General features: G+C 37.7%; 1 protein-coding gene across 3 annotated transcripts in view; it reads right to left on the minus strand.

The window, feature by feature from the left end:
- DCDC2 (doublecortin domain containing 2) overlaps nt 1–16,225 on the minus strand; it is a 58,352-nt gene extending 42,127 nt beyond the window's left edge. For all 3 annotated transcript variants that reach the window (XM_088130781.1, XM_025172364.2, XM_088130782.1), the window contains exons 1-3: nt 16,047–16,225; nt 13,677–14,030; nt 11,633–11,684 (exon numbers count right to left, since the gene is read on the minus strand). In XM_088130781.1, the coding sequence (XP_087986907.1) occupies nt 11,633–11,684; nt 13,677–13,969 (345 nt within the window). In that variant the 5' untranslated portion in view covers nt 13,970–14,030; nt 16,047–16,225. The remainder of the gene's footprint in view (nt 1–11,632; nt 11,685–13,676; nt 14,031–16,046) is intronic.
- Between the last annotated feature and the right edge of the window lie 3,363 nt (nt 16,226–19,588).

Below are 19,588 nucleotides of genomic sequence, written 5' to 3' on the forward strand. Positions count from 1 at the left end.
CTGCAAAAACTGAGTGTTAAGAAGTTTCTTCTTTTTCCTCTCCTGTTTCTTACATATCCATGAAAGATTTGTAGTAGCTTCAGATTATATTTTTGCCTCTTTATCTAGTAATATCAGCTAATCACTTATACAGTGGTACCTCTGGTTACGAACTTAATCCGTTCCGTGACTCTGGTTGCAACCCGAATTGGTCGCAACCCGAAGCAAATTTCCCCATAAGGTTCAATGTAAATACGGTTAATCCGTTCCACCCTCCGAATTTGGTCGCAACCCGAAACAAATTTCCCCATAAGGTTCAATGTAAATACGGTTAATCCGTTCTGAAACATATACATTTTATTTTTAAACCACAAAAACATGAAAAAAAGTACAGTACAGCACAGTATGAAGAGGGAGAATGGGGTGGGGAGGCAGTTAGTGTTTGGAGGGAGAGTCCCTCTCCAAAAGGACATCAGGGAGATCTCCTTCAGGGGTTTCCTCTCTTCTTTGCCTCTTAGCTGCAGGCTCAGATCTGGGGAAAAACCTGTCTAAAGTCACTTGTTTTTTCCTGCGCTGCATAACCCTCCGGAAATGAAATTGCCATGCTGACAAGCACACCAAAAACCTTCCAAAATGCCACAAAACACACCACAAGCCTCACCGAATGTCTCCTTGCTACCGCGATCTCGCCCACAGGAAGCCGCGACCGCGTGGCAGCAGGGAAAATGGCCGCGGATCCGGTTCGTAACCCAAGGCGGAGTTCGCAAACCAAGATAAATTTTTGCAGCTGGAGCTGGTTGTAACCCAAAAAGTTCGTTAACAAAGGTGTTCGTAACCCGAGGTACCACTGTATATACAGAATCCCAAAGACCACATCTGCACAACATGCAGACTGCCGAGTAGCCTTGGGTGGCCAGACAGCGCTTTTTAAAAACTCAATAAATTCACTGCTGCCAAACTTTGCATCGTCAGGAAGAAGCCACTGCCACTGCCACCGCAAAAGACATGCTACCAACCATCTCCAATGCTTCCAGGCCTCACTTACACTGCCAACTCCAGAGCTGCCACTGCTCCCCTAGCCACCAAACAGCATGAGTTTTTAACCATGCACCTTCTCTATAAATTCCCTGTGCTTCACCATCACCCATTCATTTCTCAACACTTACAAGCAACCACAGAATCAGAGAACAGAAGGCCATTCCACTTTAAAACTAAAGAACCATAAGAATGGAAAATAGGTGCCTTTAATTTACACATCATAATTAAGACTGTTGAGTGGGCAAGCATGTATCAACATACAGATTTCTCCACTATAATGAGATGTACTTTACATATTGAAATAACAATAACTTTCTAAATGTACTGTATACTAATAAATCACCATATGCAATTTTATTGAAAAGTTGGGAATCCTCTCTTCAGACAGTTACAATTATCAGTACACATGTAAACCAGAAACAACATTTTTGTTTTCATAGGCTTTCTGGTCAATACTACATTGAATCCTCAAGGTATTCACTTCAAAAGAATAACAGTCTATGTCTTGCAGTACTCATTAGGTTACCAAGATACTAACTACCAAACAATTTAAAGAGCTATTCTACATCTTTAAAAACATATAATAGTTAAGAGCTGTAATAGAGTATAAAACCCTATAAAAATAAGTTTCTTTTTTTTCTCTCCCTCTCTTTGTACAGATTACAGTATTTTGTTGTTTATTTACAGTTCTACTGCCCAACAGATGCAACTTTTTAAAGAGCACAAAAGGTTCACGAAGCAACAAGTATTGATTTTTAATGTCATTTTTTTTAAAAAGCATTTGTCTTTTACAAAAAGAAGATTACTGCTCTGGCATCTTATAAAACAAGAGGTTCCTGTAAGATTTTTTGTATATATGGAATGACAATATACTTTATAGTCAGGCTGTTAACAAATATCCTCTGGGAAGATTATAATCCAAAACAAAACAGAACAATTGGTGAAACAGCAATTATTCCAAATATTTCCAAAAGACCTGTAGTAGTAGTGATGGGAAGCTTCAAGACAACTGCTAGAAGACAAACTCTGCCAAGTATGGTGCTTCTGCAGAATTCCTGACTTTTCTTACTGACAACTTTTCCTTCAGAGGGTGGATAAGAGTTATCGTTGACTTGATGTTAACCAACAGGAAAACTTACTGTACATTGTTAAAGAAGAAGGTGGGAATACCAGAAGGCTCAGAGGAAAGTGGTCATATAATGCTGGAGTTCTTGATTTTAAGGAAATCAAAGCTGAACTTAATTGAACACATATTTCAATTTCAAGAAAGCATATTTCAACAAATTCAGAGCAATGATAAATAGGATTCCATGGCAAGAGCAGCTAATTGGAAAGGGAGCTCAAGATTGGTAAGAGTTTCTAAGGAGATATTAAAAACACAGCTGGAAATACCATAATGAGGAAAAGAATGTAGGGCAGCAGAAGCAGCGAAAGTAACTGCACAAAAGATTTAGTGGAGGTCTGAAAATAAAAAAAAATAAAAAAAGGGTACACATATGAGATGAAAAGAGGGAGATTATGTATAGGTCGTTAGGAATTATAGAGATGGCATCAGAAACGCTACAGCTTCAAATGAGCTGGGGTTCACAAAGAATGCTAAAAAAACCAAAAAAGATCTCTTTAGATATGTTCAGAATAAAAGGAAGAGAAAAAAATCAGTACATAGCTCCTCAGTGAAAATGACAAATTGCTAACAGATAAAAAAGAAGGAACTATTCAACATTTATTTTGATTCAGTCTTCTCTAAGAAGAAGGTATGTGTTCCACCAAACAATTGTAAAGAAAAGGAGGCAGAGGCAGAAAGAAGATGAGACTGATAGAAACCTGGTCAAGGAATTTACTGCAATTGAGTTTAAATCTACAGGACCAGATGAATTGCATTATTAGTGCATTATTATTAAAGGAACTAGCTGATAGTTTAAACAAACTTTACATGTTATTTCTGAGCAATCCTGAAGAACAGTAAAGTGCCTGACAACTGGTAGAAGGAAATTATCCCTATCTTCAAAACACCAATGGGAAAAGGAAGATAAAACTACTAATTAATCATTCTGGCACTAGTACCTGAGAAAATTCTAGAGATCATAAACATAGTGATTTATAAAGACACTGAATACCATGCAGTAAATATCAGAAGTCAAGAATAAAACTTGCAAGATTAACATATTTTGATTGGGTTACTTCTTTGAAAGATTGTGGAGAATGCTGTGGTTATAATATAACTCGATTTCAGGAAAACATTTAGTGTCCGTGACATTCTGATTAGCAACTAAATATGCACGGGTTGGACGGCATGATAATTAAGTATATACATAGATTGCTCAAAAATGATACTCAGAGAATATTAATCCTTGGCTCCTCATCAAACTGGAATGTGATATTGACTAGGGTGCCTCAAGGTTTGTCCTGTGATTTGGATGCGGAGATAGAGGGACTGCTTTTCGCTTATTTGCAACTACAGTAATATAATATTGGCTGGGATAGCTAACATACTAGAAAACAGAAATACAATTCAAAATAATTTTGATAGATTAGAGAAACGGTTTGAGGATTTCAGAATAAAAATTAACAAATACAAAATTCCACATTTAGAAAACAGAAATTAAATGCACAGATGGGGGATACTGGCTTAGCAATAGCAGCTATGAAAAAGTTCTTGGAATAGTAGTTGATTATAAACTGAACACCAGTTAGTAGAAGAGTATGTTTGCAAAAAAATAAAGGTGATTTCAAGATGCATCAAGAGAAGTATAGTTTCTATGGAAAGTAGAAGTTATTTTATAACTATTTGCTTAACTTTATTTGATCTTTTCAATAACTGTTTGCTCAACTATTTGCACAGGGGCAGTTAGAATGTCTGCAAAGATAGATTTATGGAAGTTAATGCTATTTACCAGAGGATACTAGTCATGGTCATTCTATTTGATGCTATCTCCAGTATTAGAAATGATTATTTTAATAATAATTTTAATCGCAGGGAGGCCAAGGATGTGTATGTGCAATCACAATACATTGTTTTATCTTTGGCTTCAGTCACTGAACAAATGGTCGTAAGTTGAGGACTACCTGTAGACTATGAAAAGGCCCATCCAGTCCAGGATAGTAGGCAGGACAAAAGAAGCATAATTCTTGCCGCACAATTAAAATCTACTTCTCAAAAGGATGGAAGATAGTTCTACTTTTTGAATAGTATGCTAACATGCTAAACTCTAATTTAGATTAAGAAATATAATTATATTTTCATAACATGCTATGCTTAAACAAATAAACCATATTATGTCTAACATGATGGCCTAGTTAACGCAGTATACTAAGATAATGGCTGGGTTACCCACAACATGATATAGCACAAGCTAATAACTCCATTTTAGCTTGGTTTAGCATGTTGAACAAACCTAAGCTTCCTATTTCTTTTTTATACATACATATATAATTTTTATTGAAGATTTTTACATGAATAAAACATAAATATGAAAACATGTATAAAAAAAATTAAGAAACAGGAAAAAAGAGAAAAGAAAAAGTGTGAAAGACAATACAGCTAAAGAAAAGAAAAAAGAAAAACATAATGTTCCCATTTCTAACAGGACAGTGGATGGAAAAACAAATAACGGTAAGACAAAAATCACAGTTTGATCTGTTTAGTTTTGGTTTAGTATAATCTGTAAATCCAGGCACAATGGTTTCTTTAATAAACTATGAATACAACAAGCTATGGCTTACTGCACTGCTTGAACCCACCCTTGAAAGAAAAGTTAAGAGATGGTTAAAGCCACCCTACAAGGTTCTACAAATCTAAAAACATGGCTTTGTTTCCAGGCCTGGTGTTTGACTGTTTCTGAGCCCCTGGTGCGCCTTGTCAGCAGTGGGAGGAAGAAGACAGCAAAGGTCAGCTCGGGGTGGCATGGGTGGCAGAGGGCAGGGCGGTGGGGGTGCAGGGCGGAGTGTAGGGTGGTGGGGGCAGCAGGGGCAGCAGAGTGCAAGGCAACCAAAAGGGCTAAGGAAGGGGGAGATAGGCAGGTGGGGGTCATAAATGTGGGTGGGCTGCCAAGTGCCTGAACTTTTATCACATGACCACAGGGGCACTGCAATGGCTGTAGCTTTGAGGACCAGTCATAAATACCATTCGTTCAGCACCATCAAATTGAACAAATGGTTATTAACTGACGACTACCTGTATTGCACTTCCTGGTTGGCACACATTTATAAAAGTAATAACTTAAAGCTCAAGAACCTCCAACATCATCCCCTCTCTCGATAAAAGGCAAATATATACTATTGAAAAAGATCAGTGCAGGTCCCCAGAAATGTACTTTCTTGTACTAGTGCTGTAAGGTTTAAGTCTAAACCTAGATTCTGCGATATTAAGTGTATTGATAAAACCTGGCTTTGGGAGAGATGCTTCTTCAGGATACATTCAAGGGATAGGACTGTTAGTTTAAAATGATTTAACAGTTCCGATTTAAATCACTTTTCAAAAAAAAAAAAGCAAGAATACATTCAGCAGTGTTAAATGCGTTGAATGTTTCAGCATCAGCAAGTTGTTCCAATAGAGAAAAGGTGCAAAAAATAACAACTATGATAAACATGGAGCAGGCACTTTAGCTTCCCCAAGAAAAATACATCCTTTGGGATATTTTTTTTGAGAAAAAGGCAGCTAAGAGACAACATGACATAGTTTTATAAATGATTAATTATGTGAAGTACATTATACAAAACTTATTCACAGCTGTCAAAATGTGATGGTGACTTCAACCTATAGAGATTAGACAAGCATGGAAGATAAATGATGGCTACATAGAACTTCCAGTTTTCAAGTTAATAAAGGTACTGCTCACAGACATCCCAAAATATATTTGGTTGGATATTGACTAATGTGGCAAACAGATGCAAAACTTGGTGTCCATTTAAGAATTGAAATGTGGAAAAGACACCATTTGAAGACAAAATGAAAGAGCTGATGGAACAATTTGTTAATTATTACCCCAGTTTATATAGTAAACAGACATCTAATTATTGATTAGTATTTAGATTCAGTACAACTCACAAAATTCACAGACCAACAAAAGGAAACTTTATTAAATTAACAACAGAAGATGAAACCAAAGAAGTAATACAGAAACTGAATAAATCTCCAGGACCTGAAGGTATCTCTGCAATATACTATGAGACCTTTCAAGGAATCCTAGTTAAACCTTTAACCCAGGTAATGAACAAGATCCAACAACACCAAGTACTTCTATCATGGAAATAAGCTTTTATTTCTTTGATTTACAAAGACAGAAATTATCTAATTTGTGCTATATTGTACACCTGTAACCTATTTCTTTACTACAGTAGATTACGAGCTTTTTACAGCAAAACTTGCAAAGAAAATAAATTATCTTCTAATTGAATTAATATATCACAATCAACTTGGATTTGTCCCCAGTAGATATATGAGGGATATATTTGAATGCTACTGACAATATAAATCAGAAAAAAAAAGAAAGCAGCTGTTTTTCTTGCTGCAGAGAAAGCTTTTGATAATTTGGAATTAGCTTTCATGTTTACAGATTTAAATAACATGAACTGTAGCTTGAACTTTCTTACGTGGATATAGAATATTTATAAAGAACAAGAAGCCAAGATAAGAGTAAATGGAAAGAGTATAAAGAGTATAGGAAAGCGGTTTCTTATAATAAAAATATATTGTAATGGAGAAAACAAGACAGGGCTTTTCCCTTTCTCCTTTTTTACAGGTAGTCCTCAACTTACAACCTCATCATCCTAAGTGATATGGTTGTAAAGTGCGACTGCATTCCTTAGTGATAGTAATACCTGCAGTCGCCATCATTAACTGAATCCCATGGTCATCAGCTGAGGCAACTTCCTGCCAGTTTCCTACAACCAAAGTCAGTGGGGAAGCTGGCAGGAAGTTGCATGCCTCAGACCCACAGGCAAGTAAGTGGCTGCTGCTGGGTGGGGGAGGCAGCGAGAGAGTGGGGGGGGGGAGAGAGAGGGTTGAGGAGGGTATGCAAGAGGCATGGCATGGGAGGGTCAAGGAGGGTGTGCAGGGGGGTGCAAAAGGCATGGGTTGGGAAGGATGCGTGAGAAGCATCACATGGGTCAGGGAGGGTGCACCAGGGTGCATGAGAGGTGCCACAGGGATCAGGGAGGGTGCATGAGGGTGTGAGGGACATCATGAGGGTCAGGGAGAGTACACAAGGGTGCGTGAGAAGCACTGCACAGGCCGGGGATGGTTGAGAGTCTGCAAAAGTGTGTGAGAGGCACCACGTAGGTCAGGGAGGGTGCACGAGGTTGTGCAAGAGGCACTACATGGGTCAGGGAGGGCACACAGGGGTGCATGAGTGGCCAGCACAGCGCAAGTACAGAGAGGCTGGGGAGGGTGCACGGGTGAGGGAGACTTATCACAGCAACTTGTGATTTCCCCTGACGGCTTCCCCTTTGAGTTTCTGGAGAAGCCAGCATGGAAGGTTGCAAATGGCAATCATGTGATCGTGGGGCACTTGGCAACCAGTCATAAGTGCGAACGGGTTACCAAGTACCAGATTGCAATCATGTGACCATGGGGATGTTGGGATAGCTGGAACTCCGAGGACTGGTCGTAACCACCATTCATTCAGTGCTATTATAACTTTGAACAGTCACTGAATGAATGGTAAATCGAGGACTACCTTTATTTTTACTGACATTAGAATCATTGGCAAAGAAGGTACAACAAGCTAACAAAATTTCAGGAACTAAATTAGCAAACCAGGAATATAAATTGAAATTATATGCTGACAATATTATATTTGTAGTTATTCATCCAAAGGACTTTTTAGATGTGTTCATAATGGAACATATGCAGTAGTATAGTTCAGTATTCAGATATTGGATTAACATGAACAAGACTTAAATGCTGGCATGGAACCTATCTGAAGAAAAGTAGTATCAGCTATAAATAATGAGATTAAATATTACTGTTAAGAAGGTTAAACAAAACCTAACAGAGATCTATGTAAAAATAATTACTGTTTTGGAAGAATATAATGGCAGATACCCTAAGAAGAAAAGCTAAAATTGTCCTGCTAGGAAGAATTGTGCTGTAAACATGAATATTCTGCCAAGGCTTAACTTTCTGTTTCAAATAATTCCAATAAAAATTGAAGATAGGGTGTTAAATGACTGACAGAGACAAACAACTATATGGTTTGATAAAAGGTTGAGGATAACATTTAAGATATTAAGATGGTTACTGGAGAAACACTAAGACATACAGACTGCAAGATTTAATTGTCAATAAGACAAAGATGAAGTCCTTTGGGACACCCCCACCAACATCGGCAGGGCAAGCTACTGTATATAAACAGGGAGCAAACCCCACACTCATTAGCACTGATGATGTTACCTAGTCAGGTAATGAAGCGTCTGCAAGCAAACAACCAAGCTCAGACAGCACCAAGGACTCCACGATTTGTACTTCCTTAAATTAATCTTATGATACTTTTCAATCTTTTGTCTGTTTACCTTGTTCTTTTCTTTTTTTTACTCTACATTTTTTATTCTACTTTTTTATGTTTAATAAAAATTAAATAACAACTTAAAAAATCAGCTTCCTGGCACTGTGGCACAGAAATTAACTTTACATTTCTATACTCACCTCATGAGTGAGTAATCTAATTGATCAGGTACCTACTTCCAATCATGTTTATAAATTGCAGTTTATGAGAGGGCAGATTGGGGGAAAATGCAAATGAGCCAGGGAACTCAAAGAATCAAAAGCCATAAAAAATAAGTAGGACTAAACAAACTCTCCAGAAATCATACCATTCCTTAGAAAGCTTGCAAGGCATATGTTTCTAAATACTGAAGGTATTCAGCTAAGCAATGCTGAATGAAATTCTAAAGCTAAGCCACATGCTGTAAGAAACTCTATTTAAAATTCTTATTTAAAAATAAGGACAAAACAATTATCAATAATTACAAATCAGTCAGACTTCAATAACAATGACTTTTTGATCCCAAGTATGATAACCAGGAGTAGGCCCAAATGTTAGTAATATGTATTTAAATATTTAAGCTCAACTTCAAAATCTATCAATGCTGCAACAGAGGCAATGATTATAGAAAGAACTCTAAGGAAAAAGCATGTAAATAATCCAAGAGCTTTACATTACTTCTTAATTTTATCTAAACTTCTAAACTTAATTTTATCTAAACTTCAAGTTATCCTTCCATCTATTCTCCATATTATATCAAATTAGTGCATTATACATTATGGTTCACGCAAAATAGTCATTAAATTTACAATATTTGCCTTCCTTTTTAAGACACATTTTTATTCTCCATCACATATTCTACCAAATACAGTAGGGCATTTTGTGACATTCATGTCTTAAGTAAAACATCTGTGGTAAGCATTATATTTGCTTAGTGTTCTCTATATTTCCCTCTTTAAAATCTTATCTCTAGGGGAAAAGTCCCTAAACAGAGTAAGGCAACCACAGTAGCAATAAAAAAAAAATATCTAAAAACCAAATATAAATCTAGAGCAGAATAGATTTTAACATTAAAATAATTCTTGTACTGTCATAAACCAAAGTTAGGCAAATTATGGTTTACACCTCTGGTTCCCCAGTTTGTGCAGCCAAACATCAACAGTCAAGTCAATGCATCTGAATTTATAAAATATAATTGCACAGGATCCTCAGAAGTTGCCTGTTTCAACTACTGTCACTTCAAAATTCATTCTTAGATTACAAGAGCCTCCAACAGCTGAACAGTGGCCATTATCATGGTCTGTCAATAACACAAACCACTTTGCAAAGCCATTCCATTTCTTGATGTAGATTAATTTAGCAAATCATAGACTGGGTTTGCATCTCAATAAGTCTAAAGTGATTAGGTGTCCTGAATTTACAGGGGCAGTCCGATTAGCCTAAATCCAGTCCTGACTTTGGAGGAATATCCAGGCAATCCCCCATCACCTCAAAACTATGAAGTTCCAGTTTCCAGGAGCCCATCTCAGCAATATCAAGCAGTACAAGACTCACACAAGCTACAGTATGGGAAACAATTTTGGCATTCACAACTCACCACACCTGCATTTGAAACTGAGTAGGGTTAGTATGTTTGTTTGTCTGTCTGTCATATTTATAGACTGCCAAATCCCTAAGTACTCACATATCCAGGCTGTAAAAGTTCACAAGATCATTAGGGGTAGCAAAGAATTACAGAAAACTATCTCTTGGCTTCCATCTCATGGTCATCTGGATATTTGCATCCCAGAGATGGTAACCCTAGCTTGATACAGAGCAAGGTAGCAGGAGTACAGGATGCAATAGCCATAAACATAGCGTCAGTTAATCAGACTCTTTTGACAATGCCTGGGTTTTCTTTCAGTTATTAAGCCTGGGGATACTCATGATGGAAAGTATAAGGAATGAAGCTGTGATGCAGGAACCAGTGATTCCCAGTCCATAGAGAACTGTCAGGTCAACATATATCTGATGCCTCCTATAGCAATCAGGAAAATGGCCAAGTATCTATTGACTTGAAGGGTGAAAGAAAAAGTCTAGAATTTAAATCCTGGATCACAGATCAATGTAAAAGCTTTGACTTCTGTGTACTTCAGAGGACAAATCTGTATGTAATATATATAGTTTGTTCTTGTCTGAAAGAAGGACACCAATGTAGCTGAATAGTTCTATTGAATAATTCCTTAATATTTAGAGATTTATGGATATCTTTGCTGCTTTCTAGTGATTGTCCAGATTTCTGCAGCCCAAATATAGTAGCCTTATTCTGTTGCTTGTTAGTTATCTATTACCTTGATTTGATCTAGAAATAATTTTGAACACAGTAGGAAACAGGAGTTTGGAATTAGTGAAAGCTGCTTCATTATAACAGAAATTTTTCAAACATTATTGTGGCATGCCTGAGATTGGGAAACTGAGTTATGGATGAGTATTAATAAACATGTATATTTACATAAATTACCATATCCCAAATTTTACTCTTCGAAACACAGTCACTCTAGGTAAGCCATAATGTGTTTTGTTTTTGAATTGGTTTTAATGAGGGATGTGAATCCAGCCATTACAGTTTTGAAACCATGGTTTATACTTAGTTTTATGTAAGATCTGGGCCACTATGGCTTATCTAACAAACCACTGTGTTTTAATAATACAAAATGTTAATCTAGACAGTGTAAGAAAGCTTCTTATGTTCCTAATATGTTTTTACTCCTTTTAAAGAAATCAAGTGGTCCTCTTCGACAAGGAGGGAAAAGCAGATTCCAAAGCAGCTGTGCTTAATTGCACAAGCAGTTTTCTAGATCTTAGTTTTGTAAATCTCTCTTTAAAAATTAGAGCATATTGCTGGACTCAGACAGCCCACTGCTTGTTTAACTACTGCGGCATGAACAAATATCTGGGTTCACAAATCTCACTAAACCAGACCAAACTTATGCCTTATGTAAATTCAGTCTTAAAAAGCAAAGCTGTAGATGTTTACTCAGAAATAACTCCCTTTGATTTCCAAATAAGTCAGAACAGAATGCAGTCTAAATCAATAAGCATTTCTTTTGTTTGTACTTCAAGTGTAATACAGACGTATATTCATACACTACCTCATTATTAATTTCCACAGGTCGTTTCTTTGGCTCTCCAATATCCAAGTAACTGAAAAACAAGAAAATAAAATAGGTTATTTACAAGTATAACCTGCAATAAAATATTGTAGAGTTTCAGCTATCTAATACTACATTTTCAAGAATATTCTTTTTCTTCTTGCCTTATATTTTCCTATTTTCATGTTTTTTTCCTAATAACCAGCCAACATATTATATCGATGTGACAAACTCAATTCTTAGTAGGCTGTTCGGGAATTTTTCTGTATGTGTGTATATGTGTGTATGTATGTATGTGTGTGTGTGTATATATATATTTATTTAACTACTGCAAACACTTGACAACTTTGGGTGCCTCTGTAGTACATTCACCAGATGAGTGTTTAACCAACAAGCCACATTATAGCTTAATATGATATATGAATCCAGCAAATAGCAATGACAACCAATTCATATTATATGATGACAGGACTATCCTATATTTTAGGATATTTTATTGTTATTTGTTAAACATTACACAGTCTAAAATTCTACAAACATGAAAGCCCATATTCTACATTTCTAAATTGTTTTACAAAGTTCTTTTTTAAGCTTATGAGACAAAATTTTTGAACACTCATTTCAGCAAACACTAAAACAATAAAATCTACCAAAAGTAAAAACACAAGAATAACATAAGGCAATAATTATGGGCAAATGTATATTGTAAACTGGTGCAACATACTATTCTTAATTTAAAAAGTATATTTTTTGCAGAATTTGGAACTTTTTGTTAATAATTGATTAAATAGATTTTAATCAAGGCAATATTGTTGAAACTGAAGAGAATGCAGAGCGCAGGGATGAAACTTACCAAAATTGTATATTTTACCTCTGACATTAGTTTATTAGCACATATTAGAAGACCACAAGAACATCAGCAAGTTTTACTTCTAAACGCAGGCAACAAAGTAAAATTATACTAAGGCATATCTATTTTATAAACTCATATTGATTTAAATTATTTTATAGCCAGTCCTATTTCTACTTCCCATAAAGAATTATGGGAACTGTAGTTTGGCTTCAATGTTGAAAATGTTCTGTTAATGATCCATGAACTGTTTCACAACTAAATTGAATCAAGGATTCTCCAGGCAGAAGAAATATCTGCTAAATCTTTGGATTCAAACTAGGATTTGGAATTCAGAACAGTCTTTTATTCTAACACTGTAACTTCATTAGGAAAATCCTATGCATCTTACCTGGGAATAAACTTGAACCAAACTTGTTTATATTTCATGTTTAATCTTTTTAATAGAGAAAATATATAGCATAAAACAGTGCAGGCTACATCTACTCAAAAGTATATTCAGAAAATTTAGTGGGAAATGTGTATAAGGATGACAGCTAAAAAAAAAAAGAAGATGAGGTCTCTTTTAAGTATTGGATATCAGGAGGGAATTTCATCAGGAGTATTTTGCATGCAAGCTTAAGTCTGCTGTATCACTGTGTTCCACACCACTGTTACCAGTACAGTACCCTGTCCTCTTTTGTCTTTAATCACCCTAGTATGTATATTAGGGGTAGGTATTGTGGCTCTTTTCAGATATTTAGGACTAGATCTACAATCTCTTTTTTACTGGTCATGGTAGCTGCAATTGAGAAGAACTGAAATCCAGGACATCTGAGGAATCCCAAATTGCCTGCTTCTGGATTGTAGCCTTAATTACAGAAATGTCAAATAGACTTACATCAATATTGTTAATGGTGTTGAAATAGGACTCTTCACTTAACTGCTCCATCATTTCTGAGAGAAAAAAATTATAGGGAGATAAAGATGCATACATGGGAAGGCAGAGAGAAAGATTGGGGAACTGGGCCTATGAACAATCAAGTTTTCATTGTTTAGTTAAAACATTTTAACTCTAAACAAAAAGAGTGCTTTTACCCCCCCTTTGGAGGACTTAGATATTGCCATTTAAAAGACCACACATTTCAGTTTCATTTCATTTCAGTTTCATTCATTTCAGGTCATGTCGGCTGGAACCAAAACATTACTACTTACTTTAGTTTTTTGAAGGCTTCTCTGCCACCAGCAACATAGTGCTCTCCACTTTGAATCTCATCTAGCTGCCGGATGCGATGCCCACCACGGGGTGTATAAATATTCCGTACAGCCCCAAAAGAAGCATTCACCCCACCTGTCACTTCTTTTAGAAAGACATCGAAACTAGACACCTTCTTCTCATGGATAACAACACGGCGCCCAGGGAAGAAAGGGTCTCCATTGCGATATACCATCACACTCTTCACCACAGGCTGTGACAGACATGTTGGCTTGGCACTGGGACTACTCATAGCCGTCCTTCCACTCTCCTGTCCTGGTTCCTGTTTGTAATGAACACAGTGGTCTGCACACCTGTAAGTTTAAGAATAGGATTTATTTTCTTCCACTGTTTTTCTCTGACAACTATGTTTGAATTCCAGTTTGCAGTATAGGCACTGCATACATATCTACAAGATGATTGGGACACTGGAACAACCACCAATAGTATTTCTATGCCTAAAAAACCAGGGAGGCTTTTAAGGTCTCCCAAAGGTTTCAGTTCCATTACAGTTCAGAGTCCCTCTGCTAGGCAACCAATTCTTGCCAGTCTCTTGAGAATAGTAAAGTCGTCATGAGTCCCTTCTCCTACATATTCACACAAACTAAAGATACAAAGCAGAAATGCTTACTAAGTACAGTGAAGAAACCACACTCCTCTCCAACTCTGCTGTTATGGGAGCCCCAGAAAACCCACTTTTTTTTAAATTGCAACTAGGCACTGTATCACATTTTCCCCTCACCAATACCTTCACTCCTCCTTCTTTTCATTCATTCTGTTCTTTCGCTTATCTTCTTCACTTAAAAAAAATTAACCACGGAGTGGCCTTCTAAATGAGCCTACCATGAAATTCAGAGTTGGAAGGATAAAGGAAGTGTTTATTATCAAATATTAAAAGACACGCTTACTGTAATTTTTAATAGCAACTGGCAGAAACACAAACAGAAATGGCAGAGGATAGAAAAGGAACATATGATCAATTGTTTGGGAGGGATTGCAAATTTTACTTGCAAAATGTTGTTCATATTGAAGCGGAAATGTTTTCAATGGAATAAAAAGTAGGAAAAACAAGATAGGGTAGGATAATAAGACACAACTGAGTTAATTAAAATTCTTTACTGCTTATATTGCAGAGATGAAGCAGTAAACAGAATGGTAGAATCTTAAAAATGATTTAAATTGTACAGTTCATCCAGACTGAAGGTAAAGGGTACCATGTCTCGCAGAATGTCAAAATCCCACCAATCAATCAAATCTTTATTACAGTCAAAGACCAGCATAGAAAACGGCACCACCATAATATATTATTAGTATATTGAGAAGAATGGTTGTTGCCTATATAGATTTATATTAGCAGAAAGGGGATGCTTTTTTTTTTTTTTACAAAGAGAAGCATTAAAAATTATGAGTCTCCTACATATCGTCCAAAACTTATCATATACTGAATCCCCTCAAGATCACTACATTCCTACATCATTTGGTTTCAAGGTATACTCTCAATGCATTTTTGGCCCATTTCATTCATTTAGATCTTGTCCTCAACCATCACAGCACACTCTCTCATTACTCTTGATAATGCCATACATCAGTAATTAATTTATTCCTAGTATCTACATCAGACACAGAGGCCTCAAACTAAGTTTACTCAATGATCAGCTCATGCACATTTAGTATTCAATATGATCTAGAAGCAGAATCCTAAACTCTGATTCAAATTTCATGGATTACAGAATATCTGAATAAGGTGAGAAGGAGAACATAGAAGGAGGCCAACGGGCTGATCTAAACTTCTGTTTAGAAAGCCATACATTTTGCAAAGATGTGGCCTACATACAGCACACAGACACACACCTAAGTGAACACCAGGCCTAAGGCTGCCTTGGAGCTACTACAATGCTATATCCTCAGCAGGATCCAAAGACCAAGACATTATTGAGCTGTTTGCTTTCTTCCTTCACACACACACACACACACACACACACACTTTTTTTCTCTTAGATCTTCGCCAGGAGGCTCTTTGCATTCCACCACCACCAATTTTGTCATTTAGAGTTTGATCCCAAAGGAGAGAGGTTTTGCCACAGGACTGAAAGCAACTCTGCCGTTTCGGTCCACGAGACATTGCTGTCAATGCAGGAGAAAGCGGCGGCTTTCCATCCACCTTAGAAGGTAGACTTTGTCATCGACCTGCAGAGTCGGGAACTTCCAGTATGCCGGGTGGGAATGCCCTGAAAGCCACAAATCCGGAAAAAGAGGAGGGAACCGCGCCAAGCAAGGGCTGTCGTCCCGGTGTTGAGCAATGAGTGGAGAGGAGAAAGGGAGACAAGCACCTGAGCTCAGCAAAGTCCCGACGCCTCTTTTCACCCCAGGTAGCTCAGCCGCCCTCTCTCTCTTCCTCTCCGCCTACCACGGATTCAGCTTTGGGCACCATGAGCTCTCCCCAGGAGCGACCGAGGCTTGGGGGTGGTGCTGGAGCCGTGGCTGCCACAGCAAAGCGCTCTCATGCTTCCCAAAGTTGAATCGAGACGGCAGAGAAGGCGTGGCCGCTCCTGGCCGCGGGTTTTTGCTCCCAGAATGCTGGACTTTTTTCCCTGTCCGCCGTTTCCACAGCAACGCACCTGGCTCGGGAGCAAGGAGGGGGTTGCAACGAATTCTGCGAGGCAACCTGGAGGCCCCGCCAGGGACCTCTCAGGAGAGGATTACGCGGGGTTATGGTGTTTCCCTAGCCTGGTCACCAAGCAAGGGAGAGAAAGGAGAGATGGCACCCGGCCCGGGGTGAGGGGCAGGAGGACCAAATAGCGTCCTTGAGATCCTGGTCTAAGCAGGGTGAGCTCCCAATACTGTACCTGTGGAGTGGTTTGCGCCTGGGGAAATTCAGTGGGGGAAGACTCCTGAAGGTAAAAATGGCAGTTGGGGCTCCCTGGTTGCTCCTGAGTTCCAAAAGGGCCTTGGGTTCCTAACTGCTGCTAACTGGCAGCCATTATTATTCACTTATTCATTATGTATTTGAAAAATGTGAGGTCTTTGCAAACCAACACCCCCTGCCCCCCAAGATGGTCCACTAAGTGCCAGGATTACTTCTTGGGTGGAGGCATTTGGCATACTCTTTCCTGCAGAATAGGAACCAAAGGAAATGGTAAGTTGGCAACTTTTTCCAGAACAGCCCCAGTGCACAGAAACTAAATAGACATTGTTCTTCTGACAGAGAGGTGGTGGGTTCAAGTCCACCCTCAGCTCTGGAAGGTGACTTTGGGCCAGTCACTGTCAGGTCAACCTGTAGCCTTAAGGGAGGTAATGCAGCAGCCATTATGAAAACATCCCCTGAAAGACAGGTGGAGTGAGGATGAAACTAAAGATTGCCCTGCCCTGATTCTCTTTGGTATAAGAGGGAGGGAGAGGGAACCAGCAAAGCTTTCAAGATTCTGTTATTATATCTACAATAATACAGTAGACTTCCAGTGGTTCTTTGGTCTGTTTTCCAACCTGGTCTACCTTGAAGGGCTGACACAACCTATGCCACAGAGTTGTAGAGAAAAATCGGATGAGGTAGCACTTTATATGCCATTCGTCCTCTTTTCTAAGTAATATATCAGCTTTAACACACCCACTTTTACCCCAAAAGTGCAAAATTGCCATAGAAAATAATATCTTACTGAATGCTTATATGAGCAGGATTCTGACAGTGTAACACTTTACTGTCATGAAATTAAATTCAACCCATTTTTACTGATTCAAATTAAACAGTTATTCTGTATGCTGGTGTAAGTTCTAGTACTTGACTACAGAAATGCATTCTATTGGAAATAACTCATACATTGTCTGAGAGCTATTAAAATGTTGAAATCTGTTAAAATGTTCTTGCCTTTATATAAAACAAATGCTTTTTTTGATTTGCACTTTATTACAAAGTTCTTTGTATGGTGAATCTAAATACTATGTTTCTAGTGTGGTCCAATTACATTTTGGAGACCCTGGTGTCCCAACCTCACAACCTTAAACATATTTACTTGGAAATTAATCCAGTTTTTTTTTACTTTAAGAATTATAAGCATTTCTTACTACAGAATTCTTCACATCTTTATAACAGGTACTTATTTTATGACAAAGCTTTAAAACCATACAATACTAGTTTTCTATTCACAGTCAATTAGCTGTACCTTTAAAAAAAACACTTTTATAAGACAGCAAAGCCAAGGGGGTAAGTCATTAAAAGAAAAGTACAGATTAGATGAAAATTAAATTTGGCATTTGTTTGTTTTAGAAGTTATCTGAGTGTGTGTGTGTACACATACATACACATATTTGTACATATGTATATGTATGTATATATACACATACATACACATATTTGTACGTATGTATATGTATGTATATATACACATACATACACATATTTGTACGTATGTATATGTATGTATATATACACACATACACATATTTGTACGTATGTATATGTATGTATATATACACATACATACACATATTTGTACGTATGTATATGTATGTATATATACACATACATACACATATATCTGCATTGCTCTGGGAGCAGAGAACTGAAGAGAGGCACAATCTGATCTCATCTCTCAGCTATGGGCTCAGTGTTCTCCCCAGGAAGAACATTATGGAAAGGAGCAAAACAAAGTAGGCTGTTATATCAGCCACTGATAGTCCAGCTGTTGGGCAATTGCCCCTTTCATTGGCAACAGGTCCAAGGACAACCTCTTGCTTTTCAGTCAGGCGCATTAGCAAGCAAAAACCATTGACAAGAACTGGATAACAACGCCAGCATGAGGAACCATCCCCTCTGTTATCCTTTTGCTGTTGGTTTGTTGGTTTGAGAAAGGGGGCTATTTTTTATTTTTAACAGGTTTGGGTTACTTTGGGGGACAATAACTTTCTGAAAATTAGGATAAAAATGGAGTGCCACCCTATACCTCTTATGTGGGAGTACTTTCAACAAAGGCATTGTACCAATTGAGAAGCAGATCTAAACTTCTGGGATTTGATTTTACCATGTCAGCTGTGTTCATAAGCTTTGTCAATTGATTTGAAGCTCAGCTATGGTGTGTTTGAAATGAGTATGTCTGATATTTGGGGGGGAGAATAATATTGTGGCTCTCTGGGGCTTGGAGATTATCTGTTTCCCCATTTGTTAATGTCTGCCTCCGAGCTCCAGGACTTCAGGTCTTTTGAGGAGAAAAGTGGCTTGACCTTTTTCAGTTCTGCTCTTCCAAACTGTTGGAATTAGTTTGAATATGACCAACAAACACAAGAAATCAGGATGTGGATGAGGGCATGTAAGCAATGCCTTTTGTGTAGAATTGGAGTAATTCCCACTGAACACAGTAGGAGTTTAATAGGCACAGTCCAAAACATAGTTACAAGAGTCTCTCAAATCAAGCTTGACTCACAGTGATTGCACTCAACATGTCCATGCTGTTTTCTTGGTACCAGTACCGAAGAAGTTTGCCATTGCCTTCTTCTGAAATGTTTTCTTCCAAGTTTAGTCTACAGCCTTGAGGTATTTTTACAGCCTCCCATCAAAGAACAAGTGAGATCCAAACCTGCTTAGCTTCCTCAAGATCAGCTATCTGCTATGACCAACATTCTCATTTTTTTTCCTTAGAAATGTGTTGCATCTAGCAAGGAGCTGATAATTGTACAACTTTATTTCAAACTCAGTTGCTGCTTCAAACCTCATCATTACCTAGGACTCTTCCATTCATTTGAGTGGAATCAGCCACTATTAGAGTCAATTAGATGAATTCTGCATAACAGGAGAAAAATATGGACCATTGCACAATATCTACATATAGCACCCAAAGATTAGTTTTGAAAGCACCCAAAGATTAGAGCTTCTTCCTATGCT

This window comes from Python bivittatus, unplaced genomic scaffold, assembly GCF_059951505.1.
Source record: "Python bivittatus isolate LINGU-HERP-01145 unplaced genomic scaffold, Pbiv_v1 ctg000840_np1212, whole genome shotgun sequence".
Taxonomy (NCBI): Eukaryota; Metazoa; Chordata; class Lepidosauria; order Squamata; family Pythonidae; genus Python; species Python bivittatus.